This window comes from Vulpes vulpes, chromosome 16 (genome assembly GCF_048418805.1).
Source record: "Vulpes vulpes isolate BD-2025 chromosome 16, VulVul3, whole genome shotgun sequence".
In the NCBI taxonomy this organism is placed as follows: domain Eukaryota; kingdom Metazoa; phylum Chordata; class Mammalia; order Carnivora; family Canidae; genus Vulpes; species Vulpes vulpes.
The window spans coordinates 8,937,873-8,951,555 of record NC_132795.1 but is presented as its reverse complement, the minus strand read 5'-3'; the positions used below and the strand labels follow the sequence as shown (position 1 = coordinate 8,951,555).

General features: G+C 39.4%; 1 protein-coding gene across 2 annotated transcripts in view; it reads right to left on the bottom strand.

The window, feature by feature from the left end:
• The window catches only part of BARD1 (BRCA1 associated RING domain 1), a 76,899-nt gene that overhangs the window by 62,740 nt on the left and 476 nt on the right, over positions 1–13,683 (bottom strand). Inside the window, exon 2 of one of the 2 annotated variants that reach the window (XM_072742951.1) lies at positions 3,161–3,217. In XM_072742951.1, coding sequence (XP_072599052.1) covers positions 3,161–3,217 — 57 coding nt within the window. Of the gene's footprint in view, positions 1–3,160; positions 3,218–13,683 lie in introns of those variants that run through there. The other variant, XM_072742952.1, reaches the window with a different exon arrangement.

Here is a 13,683-nt window from a genome sequence, read left to right as displayed (position 1 = left end):
AAGCATCATGTCAGAAAATCATGCTGGGTAAGAGACCCATTCAAAGCACATGATAAACCAATGATATTTAATGTAACAGAATACAAAAAGTTCATTGTTATCCTTCTAGATTCCACACTGTAATAAATCTAAAGAAACTAGCACTTGCCAAGTAATAGTGTAGTATCAAAAAAAGAATATCCATAATTATCTAAACAGGCTACTTAAAAATCCTTCCTTTTTCCAACTATGCACATGTGTAATACAAGACTTCCCTCACATACTGCAATCAAAGCAATGTATCACAACAGATTGATTACATAAGCAGGTATGAGAACCTACTGTCTTCTATTCAGCAAAACATAAAAGAGATTTGCATAAATAGAACAGTCTCACTCTTCCCACTAGTTTTTCTTTGGTTTAGAAAATGGTTATTTTTTTCTTAAAAAACGTGTTCTTTATGTTACCACGTAATAAGTTTATTATTGTTATTTTTAAGTGAATAGTATGTTTTAAATGTCTCGGTTTTACATGGTAAATACACACACACACACACACACTGTTTTACATGGTAAATACACACACACACACACACACACAAAACTGCTTTGGGGTCCTCAATTTTTAAGGGTATAAAATGATCCAAAGTCAGAAAGTTTGCATATGTCTGCCATATGTTTTAAATGATCTATTATCTTAAGGAGAATACACGGCCTACTTTTTATCAGGGATTGGCATGAAACTACCTTGAAACCACCACAGTGCTGTCAATAACATAAAAATATGTGCCCTTCCAACCATCCCCCTCCTCACCCCACTTCTAAGCTTCAGCTAAATTGGTATATATCAAACCATCTTTTAAAACTGCATGATATTTACAGCATTGCTCAACAGTTTTAGACAGCTTCAAATCTGCAAAACCCTAATTCTTGGCATCACATAATCAAAATGAACCAAAACTGCACTGTATCTATTCTTTCCTGTGTTCGTGTCATTTACAGATGACCACTTTCTCTTTTAAGAAGTTCCCATGCCTATCTTAATTTTTCACTGACCATTTTAAGCCACAGACCGCTTTAGAACCCAATTAAAAGTATAGGTCTCTCTCACACTCAACACACACACACACACACACACACACACACACACACTTGCTTTACATATAATTTCAGGGAGTTTGTTATGCTCCAGCAGATTTGTCACTCATATATTATATACAGTGAGTACATCAGCTGAAACAAATCTGCTTCCTATCAAGTAAGGACAGGAAGTAGCATCATTTTGTGAAGGGATCATTAGAGGCCTTTTGAAGGAGGTGACATCTGGGCTGAAATGTAACTAATGAAAAGTCAGCCTTACAAAAATGTGGCAGTAAATTCTAGATGGAAGAAATAGCCAGTGCAAAAGTCCTGGGGCACTGTTGAGTTTGGTGTGTTTAATGAACTAAAAGGAGAAGGTGAGTAGAACAGTGTGAGCTAAGCGAGAAGCGTGGCTGTAGAGGCAGGTAGGAATTGGGTCCTGTACAGGAGGGTCTTCTGGGCCTTAGAGTGAAGAGTCTAAGGCCTAGAGTTCATTCTAACTGTAAAAGCCACTAGAGGAATTTAAGGAGGGTAATGATAGGGATGTGATGTACCTTTTTTTAAAGATCGCTGATAAGAATGAAGAAAATGGGAAGGGGGTCAGTTTTGAACTTATTAGGAGGAGATACGGTAATAGGATCATGGCTTGGACCAAAGTGGCAATGGTAATAAATACAGAGAAAGTGGGAAAATTCAAGATTCAAGGCACATTTTGAGGTGGAACTAACAGAACTTCATGATGTGATAAGGAAGAAAAAGAGCAATTGGGTATTACTTGTGGTTTTTGCCTTAAGCAACACTGCTATGGGTGGTACCCTTTATTGCCGTGAAGATCACCGAGACAGGCACAGCAGAAGGAAGAGTGGCCGACAGGCATGTTCTGCACACGTCAAGTCTGAAATCCCGTCATCATCCATATGGAGTTATCAGGTAGGCAACAGGTACTACTTCCTATCCAGCTGGTGGGTCCCATATATCAGATCCCTATTTCCAGAAAGAAAATCGGGACCCCAAGCATAATTGCTTCCCACACATCCCAGCCCGGCAGTCATATAGTAAATTATTTTCATATGTGCTTAAACCTCGTCTTGCAGGTGTTCATGCCAGATAGTCATAGTCATAACTGAAATCATTAAAAAACTACTCAAAGGAGGCTACGTTAACCCTGTCTCAGACAATTAAACTAAGACATTCGGTCCTTGAATTTATTTCTCCAAAATAAGAAATAGAATGACATGAAAATCTGGTATTCTAATCCATAAGCCAGAGTTCTCATACTATAACATGGATATAATTTCACATAACTATTATTATTTGAATTGTGCCCCCCAAAAAAATGTTGAGGTCTTTACCCCAGTACCTAAGAATGGGATCTTACTTGGAAATAGGGTCTTTCTAGATGATCAAATTAATATGAGACCATCGAGGTAAGGCTTAATCCCATATAACTAGTATCCTTACAAAAAGAGGAAGTTTGGACAGAGACAAATATGCACACAAGAGAGAATGCCATGTGAACATAAAGGTCAAAATCAGAGTGATATATCTACAAGCCAAGGAATGCCAAAAACTGCCAGAAGACAAAGCTGCTCCACCAGAAGATGGAAGAGAATCATGGAATAGTCTTCCTCACAGCCCTGCTTGACACCTTGCTCTCAGACTTCTAGCTTCCAGAACTGTGGGACAAAAAATTTCTGTTATTCTAAAGGACTCAGTCTTGGGCAATTTCGCACAGCAGCCCTAGAAAACTAATCTAACAACTGTAAGAACTAGATTTTTATAATTTGGAAAGTCTAGACTCAAAACTAACTGGAAGGAAAAAGAGACATACTTCAACAACACAACAGATTTTTCTCCCCAACCTTAGCAGCAAAACTACTTACTAAAGCTTTGCAACTTTGGACAAGCCATCCCCTTTGAGCTTTGATGCTCTTATTTGTAAATTAAGACAGTTCTAAAAATCAAAATGAGAGAATATACAGTAAATTACCTGCAATGTATGAGAGCTACCCAAACATAAGGTAATGTCAATATTATTGATTACATGATGATGACCTAGTAAAAAATACCATTACGCTAAGAATCAAGCCGTAATTACTTACCTACAGAAGATGTGCTCACACCCTCCTAAACACACAGGCTCCCTCAGAATATTAGAGCTGTTTGAAGAAAAGGAAAACAATCAAGACTTAGGTCATTGTTAGATCGATATTTTAAACCCAACATTTCATAAATCCAAGGCCTAACACTACCATATTTCTCTTTCTCAAAGCAGAAGATACTAAGGATGTATTTATTTGAAAGGCTGTTACTACCTCATTAAATATTGTATCATCACACATCTGCTGGATTCAAATAGCTACTATCAAACTCAGTACAAACTGTAACAATTTTTATAATGCACATACTGGGAAATCACAGACAGAAGCAACTCTGTGCTGGTATCTCTATATCCCTTACAGGCAAAACCAACCACTGGCTGCTTCTTTCAACTACTAAAACATAAAACACATCGTCACCTAATGACTCAAAAGTATAGACCATAAATTTCAAAATAAGACTTAAAAATAAAATGACCATATATTTTCCATATAAGAACATTTCTGAGAGGGATGTCTGAGTGGCTCAGCAGTTAAACATCTGCCTTTGGCTGAGGGTGTGATCCTGGAGTCCCGGGAACGGGTCCCACATCGGGCTCCCTGCATGGAGCCTGCTTCTCCCTCTGCCTGTGTCTCTCATTAATAAATAAATAAAATCTTTTTTTTTAAAAAAAAAAAAAAAAAGAACATTTCTGAGAATGAAGGGATGTGGTAACTGAATAGGACACTGGGACAGCAGGTGTAAACCAGGGCTGACCTAGGAAAATCAGGACATCTAATCACTTTGATCCTAAGAATTCATGGTTTCCCACAGCAATAAATACCCTGTTTTCTGACCATTGTTAAGTGGCTATTTACATTTCATCAATGCCCTGTCAAAAACCCAGCCATTCTTTCAGTTCACAATTAGTTGACTATTTTCTACTTTAAGCAACTGCAAATAGGAATCATCAGGTTGACATTCTGCAGACGGAATGAGATTCATGGCATTGGGAGAGGAGAGACAGAAACACAATTATTGTCTATGGAAATACCTGCTACATTTGATAATCCTCAGAAAATAACAGTACTTACTTCTTAATAAACACATCAAGTCATTATTTTCAGAGGGTGTAATGTAGTGAGAGCAGACAGGAGAAATAAAGCTTTCAAAGGATGAACATTTTTTGTGCTTGGTTTATCACAGTAACCTTAGGACCTTTAGGTATTTACACCATTATTATCCAATTACCTCTGTATACATACTACATATCAATAAAAACAGTTTTCCACATTTCTTAAAAGATCAAAAGTATCACACTGCACATTTTAATAGATATGAACATTAAAGTGAAATTGAGCTTTCAGAAAGAATGCTAAAAACAGAGTACACACCTACAATGTTATCCTCAAAATACCACAATCGGTGCTCATTGACATTATAAAACCCATTACTTTTCAAAGACTCACAATATCTGATTTTTCTATCACACTACACAGATCACAGTGATAAATATATGACTTGTGACATGCCAGCCACTTTTGTGATTCTAGCAATTAAGATAATATCTGCTACAACAATCATGCTCCTCCTGTAATTTTTGTTCATGATTTCATCTACCAAACCTAATCTCTTATCTCCTAATCAACGTATTAAATTCTACTTCATTACAAGCTCTGCTCTAAGATCTCTGAAGTGGTGGTAGTTCACATCCTCTATCACAATATACTCCCTATGTCTCTTTTATTCTATCACTGACCAAGCCTCCACCTTCAGGTTGCTCTCTACCTTGAGAGAATACCATTCAGTTCATTAGCTCCTTGGATTCCCTGGGCCACAGTTAACTACTTCACAGCCACCTTCACCATCACCCTATTTCCACTAACCTCTTAGACACTCACGGATGCCAATCTGTAATGCCAGACAGGCCTGACAGTCCACTCCTTCCTCACCTACTCTCAGGCTATGACTAACTATCATAAAAAGACAGAGAGATAGGAGTGTCTAGATGGCTCAGTCAGTTAAGCATTGGACTCTTGATCTCAGGGTCCTGAGAGCAAGCCCCATGTCAGGGCCCCCCGCAGAGTGTGGAGTCTGCCTAAGATTCTCCCTCTCTGTCCGCCCCTCCCCAGGCTCGCTCACTCTCTCTCAAAAAAAAAAAAAAAGATACGTAAGTATGTCTTTATAAATTTACTTGATAGTTTCTTCACCTATGTATCTCTACCAAAGTGGCATATTATATTTTCAATGAGTAAATAAATGAATAGATGGCTATTCCTAACAATCTCTATGCTCTGAAATACCATTAACCTGACTGAAGATGAACTGTGTGAGCTTCTTACCACCTGGACCCTTTCCTAACCTTTTCACCCATAATTTTATCCCTCCCTCCAGGTTCAGAGGACATCTCCTGCAGTCATTCTTTTTTTCTTATAATGCACTGCTCTATCTCTCCCTATGTCCCTTATCTTCTCTGTCCCCTAATATAATCTATTCTCATCATCATTTTAGTCACCTTTCTTCCTCTATCTGCCTAAAAATGCACAGGTAGGTACTCTCTCCTCCACTCAAAAAAGGGTGGGTGGGCACTCTCTTTAGATCCTGCTTCTCACTCTACTTTCAACCCCAGCTCTTCTCTACAGATGTAAGGTCCTAACTTAGAGCTCTAGAGCAGTCACTGTCTCCTTATCTCCCTAGCTTTAACTCCCAGCACTCTGTTGAAAATTGCTCCCAAAAAACACTTTTAGGCCTCATTCCCCCTGACCTTTCTGTGAAGTAACACTGGCCTCAACTTCTTTCTTGAAAGTTTTCCTTCTGTTGAGTTTTGAATTTCCTTAGAGCACATTTACCTGCCTGTTTCAGCATTTTGTTAATGCCTCTTTCTTGTCTCTCAACCCAGGATGCAGTCCACAGCATTCAATGGTTTTCTATGGCAGCATTCAACTCAATGCCTTGATTCTGTTTCTAAACTTAAATGTCCTAAGATGACTCTGAACACTTTATCTATGGTTCTGACCCTTCACCCCAGTAATGAGAAGCTATAGTGTGATTAGCAATGAATCTAAGATCTATGAACAATTGATCAATTGTATTAATTATTCTAATTACTGAGCTAGAATATATTTTGTTGTTAACAGATGAGGAAAGACACTGGGGACGCCTGGGTGGCTCAGTGGTTGAGCGTCTGCCTTCCACTCATGGCATGATGATGGGTCTAGGGATAGAGCCCTGCACCCAGCTCCCCGTGAGGAGCCTGCTTCTCTCTCTGCCTATGTCTCTGTCTCCCTCTCTCTCTGTGTCTCTAATGAATAAATAAAATATCTTTTAAAATTTTAAAAAGACATTGGAGGAATGACTGAGAAGTATGGGTATGCGTGCATAAGGGAAGGAGAAGGGAGAGGGGTGTTACAACCAAGGCTAGGGGGGATGAGGTCAAGTTCAAAAGAAGGTTAGTGAAGAGTTCAAAGAGCAAATACAGACAGAAGATGGCACAGATCCAAGTCAAAGCCAGGCTTTCTGACAATGCCCAGAGCTTAGCTGAGAAGACACTCAGGAATAAAACAATTTCTATTATAATCAGTATTTATCAAAATTTTAAATGTACCCACTTTTAATTCAACTATTCCCCTGCCAGGAATTTTATCTTTTAGAGATATGTGCTTATAAAACTGAAACTTCAAAACACAAAAAATATCTCCCTAGACAGGAGATATCTCACCAAGAGAGTCCAGAGATTAAGGAATAATAAAACTAAAACGTCATATATATATATATATATATATACTCAAAATATATATATATATTCAAAAAAAAATATATATATATATATATATTCAAAATTGCCTAAGACATCTCAAGGGTAACAAGGGATGCCTGGCCTTCAAAATAATGATTGAAAATTATTTTGTATTTCATCTTCCATATTAGAAAGTTAATAGATAATAAGAAAACTCATCTTTTAGAGTAGGAAGTTAGAAAGTGAACAATGTCTAAAATGGAAAAATTCAAGAAGTAGCAACAGAAACTGATCATTTGGAAATATAGGTGTAAATCTTCAAGAACTAAAATAAAGAAGTTGTATGTGGAGTATAGATGAAGCAAAACAATGTTTTCATATGTCTTTGCCTTACTTTGTTGACTATGTTCATGTATAATTTTAATAAAATATTTTTAAATGTAAAGGCCAGGGGACAAAGATATTCCCTCCCGCACAGCTTATTACAGCAAAAGACCAGAAACAACACAAGGTCACCTGCAATATAATATATACCCTAAGGGGATTATAATCTAAATAGGTAATTATAATCTAAATAGGTAATCTATTATTTAATCTAAATAGGTAATTTCATAAGCAAAGTTACTATCTGACTTAAGAGAAGTACAAAATGCTCTAAAGTCCCAGAGAGATGGCATCTAGTTGGGGCTCGGGAAATCAATGCTGAAAGCGAAATATTTTGTATTGTATTCGCTTGATTCCCTCATCTCCAAATAGATTGTAGCCCTACAAACAAGAGGTCTTGACTTTTATGTTTTCTGAGCTCCCCAACACACTATTAACCTCCCTAGCATGGTGCTATGTGAGCGGCAGGATTCTGATAAATCCTTAGTGAATGAAGCAAATGGAAAACTACATGCAAAAATGAATTTATATTAACAATTCTATTTTATCCTTACCCTATTCTTTGTTTGATATACATATATATTAGAAAGAAAAAAATCCAGAAGAATAAGAAAAGACATTTGCATGGTAACAGGATTTCCGTACCTTGAAAATTCGGCTACTCTACTTTTTCCCATCTGCAGTCATATTTCTGTTACTTTACATGAAATTGATTTGGAAAGATTGGCAAAGTCAGAGGATTATAACTTAGGGAAGGACTAAGTAGTGAGAACAATTTTTTTTTTAAAAAAAAAAAGGTCCTATTGATATAAAAATGTCTTTGCAAAGAAGAAAAGGAAAGTAAATTCAGCTGAGATTATAATACTGAGGCAGACCCATTTCTTAACAGAATGGCTCCCTAAGCTTCTATGAGATAAACTGTTATTTAACATTAGGCAACATAGCTAGCTACCACAGTGCTCTTACATTTTAGAAAACTGCCCAGTTATTTTAAGTGTGCACCAACACAATTGGTTAACAGGCTCTCCAAGCCAATCAAACAATTTCTTGTATTTATCTTCAAAATAAACAAAATTGTTAACAAGTAAGGGACATGAATAATGACACAAACGCATCTTTTTCTGTGTATTTTGTATGCCAGATTCAAGTAAGTCACATGGTAAAATTTTTTTAAAAATCATGTCTAATTGTTTAGTGTTAATAAACACTGAATAAGATCAATGAGCCAATACACCAAAAGCCAAATGGGCAATAGACTCCTATCTATTAACGACTAATTAAAATAGGATCTGCTGTTATGAGACAGGTAAGTCACAGAGAATATCACGTATATCTGACTCAAATAGCACTCACTGGTTTATTCTGTCCTGTATTCTCTTTCTTCCAAAGCAAAACAGTACCTAGGTAACTGTTCTTAAAGCTCCACCTCTTCCACCTTATATTCAAATGTTGAGTTTCAAGGCTCATTCATCTTTGTATTCCCTTCCCTGCTCACTTCCAGAAGTATGCCTTCAATTACTATCTACATGCAGGTGTCTGTCAAAAGTGCACTCCCGGCCTCTTCTGTAAGTCCCAGACCCAACTAATAATAAGTCCACTTGTAAGACCATCCCCTATACTCTAGGAAACAGATGCTCAATGTCTAAGTTTCTCTGGCAGTCCCAAGCCTGTATAGCACTAGGTGTGTGTAGGCCTGTAGTGGGTCTGTGCCAGTTACAGTTCTAGCTCTAACCCCCAGAGGTAAAGACCTTTGCCTTCTACATCTACTCTAAGACCACAGTCATTACTTACTACAGGTAGTAAACCCCAGGAACCTATGAAGGATTCTTGGTGAGGCAAGTTAACCAGGTCCTTCTGGTTATTTCCACCTGCAAACGCTTCTCAAATGTGATCCTAACCTAAATTCTTTTATCCATTAATTTAACAAACACGAAGAAATGTTGTGTCCAGCACTGTGGCTACAAATGCGAACCTGTCTTTATGAAATGTGTAGTATTACTTAAGGCTACGAGTATCAAAAAAATCAAAACACCAAAAGTTAGGAGGGAATCTGATACATACTGAACACCAATGCCCTTGTGCCCTTTTCTAGATGTACGTTAAACTTCAATAGCAAGTTTTACACAACAGAGGCACCTGGGTGGCTCAGTTGGTTAAGCCCCTCTGCCTCTGGCTCAGGTCGTGATCCCAGAGTCCTGGGATTGAGCCCCTGGGTCAGACTCCCTGCTGGGCAGCGGGGAGCCTGCTTCTCCCTCTCCCTCTGCAGCCCCCCCTGCTTGTGCTCTCTCACTCTCAAATAAATAAATGGGTAAGATCTTTAAAAAAAAAAAAAAAGTTTTAAACAACAATGTGCATCCAATGGAAACTAATATTATAGAACCTACAAACTGGAAGGAGCCTTAGAAAGCACTTGGTCCACTTTCCTCATTTTATAGATGGGGACACCAGAGTCCCAGGAAAGGTACATAAATTGCTTCTCCTTAGGAACTATGTGAACCAAATGAATAGTCTGTTGTTGGGCCACTAATTGCTTTCTGATTTTTTTTTAATATTTTATTTATTTATTCATGATAGACATAGAAAGAGAGGGAGAGAGGCAGAGACACAGGCAAAAGGAGAAGCAGGCTCCATGTCGGGAGCCCGACGTGGGACTCGATCCTGGGGCTCCAGGATCACGCCCTGGGCCAAAGGCAGGCGCCAAACCGCTGAGCCACCCAGGGATGGATCCCTGCTTTCTGATCTGACCCACCTGACTCACACTTCCTATTTATTCTACTGTACCTTTTAACATTGTAATTAGCACATTCCACCTGTCTCCATCTGTGAAAATCTTTCCAAAGCCCAATTCAAAAGCCATAAAACTTTCCTCTACTGGCACCATCCAAAGTATTCTCCTTTGTATCTCTTTGGCCTTCATCATAATTTACTCCAAACTCTGTGTACATTTTATCCCTTATAGTTAAGCATGCTCCTTACAGGTTGAAAATGTCTCACCACATAGCACCACTAATGTACTGCCTCAGAGATGGCTTGTGGTCCTAATCAGCACCAGAGCAAGCCAAAGGAGTAATCATTCCATTTAAGGATCATTGGCCTATTAAAATGCTTCTGAACATTCAAAACTAATGAAGGCAAAAGCTTAATGCTGGGGTCAGGAAATCCATCCTGTATTTTACAAACATTCATATAGCACTTAAAACATAATGGGCACTGCTGTAAGTATCTTATAAATATTAACTCATTTAATTCCCATAGCCAACTTATAAGATAGAAACGACTACTAACTCATTTTGCAAATGAGAAAAGCATACAAAGATAAAATAATTTACCCAAAACCACTAAGCCACGATTTGAAGCCAACGTTCAAAATCAATGCTCGTAATAGCTAAGCTGTGCAATAAGAGAAAACAATCTTGATCGCCTTTACGATGACAAAAGACAATTTAGAAAAAAATCACCTATCCTAAAAATCACAAGATTACTTTTTTACTTTTGACTAAAAGTTAATTTAAAACATGCTACAGCTCCAAATTACATTGTAAGTAGAGGTCAAAGCCCCTTGCTCTAACCGTCAAGAGGTACCTAATTATTTTAATTCACAAAACAGTGTCATATGACACTTGGGTTTTTACATTACAGCTCCTAATATTTTTTTCCTACTTCCTTTAGGATCACATTATTATTATGCTTTCTGCCAGCCTCTCAAACGATATGGTCTTCCTGTCTCATTTGTCCAAATCTTTAAATAGCTTCTATCTCGTTGTGAGGCTTGGACCTAACACAAATGTCACATCTGGCCTCTTGAAAAATTTCATAAGCTTCACCTTGGAGCCACACTTATGTTAAAGGTCAAGAAAGGATGCCCTGTAATGTAGCCAATCCACCTGCACGCGCAAGTAATGCTTCCTGCAAAATAGATTCAATGTGCTACACGAGACAGGTGACACCTGGGAACACAATATAGATGACAGCTGCAAGCTGAATGTGAGGGTAATCGGGGTAATCACTAGCCCACTGGGTAGAACTTTGAAACTCTGTAAAAGGGCATTCTGACACAATTTCAAATAATATGACACAGCTCTGAATGGTGGGTCGCAAAAGCAAGAAGCAGACCATTGGAGTTGCTCCTTTCAAGCAATGATGTCAGGCAGCTACTAGGAAAAGGCAGAGGTGGAAAGAATGTTTTTTCATCCCCCATGGGTAAGGAGCAACTAGCCACGCTATTCACTCGGACAGTACCAAAACACAGAGACATCGAGAACAAGACAAAATCATTTCTAAATATTGTGATATAAAATTTTAGAGAGAAGGATTTTTAAACTTAAGACTGTACCTGTTAAAACAGTTTGGCAAACTACAGCCTGTGCACCAAATCAAGTCAGTAGACTGTCTTTGTACAGCCTCGAGCTATGAATACTTTTTGCTTTTAATGGTTGTAAAAAACAAAAATAATAAAGAACAGATACCGTGGCCAGCAAAGTCTACAGTACCTACTATGTGACTTTTTATAGAAAGTTTGCAGACCCCTATACTAAAATATGCAAAGAAACAGGTGAAATTTAGCTATTCTGTCAGTGGTTCATATATTATTTTTTTTAAGAAAAATCACTGCAGCTCACCATTACTGTCCAGTCAAAAGAACAACTTGTATTAGAAGTCTGGACCTAGCTACTGGTGTCCACTTTCAGTCCTTTGGCTCTTATTTTCTGCTCACTTCAGTTAAAAACTGGAAAAATCGTTGGTAGAGGATAAAAAGTGAAATTGGCTGCAATAGATTTCAGGACAACCTATAGATTAGTCTTACAAATCACCTATTTTGTCTTCCTCGAAACCATTCAGCAAGCAGGCTATACTTCTTTGTGTTTTTATAAGACAGCTATTATTTATCACTTATTCTATGACAACCACCCATACTCAACACTCTGCATGTACAATTTCATTTAGTTTCTTCCTACAGAATGTTAGTTTCATGAGGATTGATGGTTTTGTCTGCTTTGTTCACTAACGAAATGAATCCCCAATGCCAAAATAGCACTTTGCAGGTGCTCAGTAATATCTTTATTACTAACGAATCCTCATAGGTGGATGAGCGGAGTGATATTATCACTCAGACGGGGAAACTGAGGCAGAGAATTTGAATGACCCGGGCCACAGTGTCAAAGCTGGAACCTGACTCCACCACAGTCTAAGTGAAGCACTATGCTGCTGCCCTAGTGCCTTCCATACAGAAATGTGCCAACTGAATGTCTAACTTTTGTTGAACTAGGAAGGTGTAATTATAATCGCTTCTATTATAGCAACTAGCAGAGCCAGTTTTAAATTTCTTATACTCAAATAAAAATAAATAAAAATTAAAAAAATAAATTTCTTATTCTCAGATGGATGGCCCCTGTGTTACGAAAAACACACACAACTCAGAGTGTCTCCATGAATTCTAGCAAAAGTGCCACTTTTCTAAGGAGTGCAATGACTTTGTAAAGGTTTTACAAAACTAAAGTGCAGAAGTCTCTGACAGTTAAGCCCATTTCTTTTTTTTTTTTTTTTTTTAAGATTCATTTGAGAGTGAGAGAGAAGAGCGATGGGGGGGGGCGGGGTGGGAAGCAGGGAGAAGTGCAGAGGAAGAGGGAGGACCTGAAGCAGACTCTCCACCCAGGGCTGGAGCTCAGGACCTCAGGTGCCAGCCAGAACCAAGAGTTCCACGCTTACCCCCCCCCAGGCGCCCCACAGTGAAGTCCATTTCATTTTTAAAGAAAAAGCTGCTGTGTTACTTGTACTTTATGTACATCTAAGTTCTGCAGGTTGGAAATCGGAGGGGGGGGTGGGGTGGGGGGACAAATCAAAACAAAGTCCAAGAAAGATAAATACTGGGCTACAAGCAGAGAGAAAACCCGCCCGAGTGATACCGATGCAGAAACACGGAGCTGTGCACGCAGCAGGTGCTCAATCATTGCTTTTGCACGAAACGAAAAAGGGCGGCAAAGCCCTTCCCGCGTGTTAGAGACCTCCCTGCCTCCCGGGACGGGAAGAGCTCCAGGAGCAGCAGCACGGAGCACCGGTCACGGCAACGGGTCTTCAGAGACAACGAAAGCCTGGAAGTGAGCAGCCTCCCGCGGTGCCACAGCACGAAGGAAAACAAGAAGCAAAAAAAAAGTGACACTAAACAGCATCCGTAAGGGCTGGAGCCCGCAGCCGCACAGCCTGTGGGCTGAACCGAGGAAACGAGACCCTGAAGCGGCTCGGCGGAGCCCGTGCCCCGCCCTCAGAGGAACCCAAACCCTCGGTCCCGAGAGAAGCGGTCGAGGGGCGGGCGCAGCCCCGGGCGGGGGGCGGGGGCGGGGGCGGGGCGGGTCGCCGGGGTCCCGCCCGCGCCGCCGCCTCAGCGCGCACCTCCCGCGGGGGCGGGGCCTGGGAGGCGGGGCGGGGCCT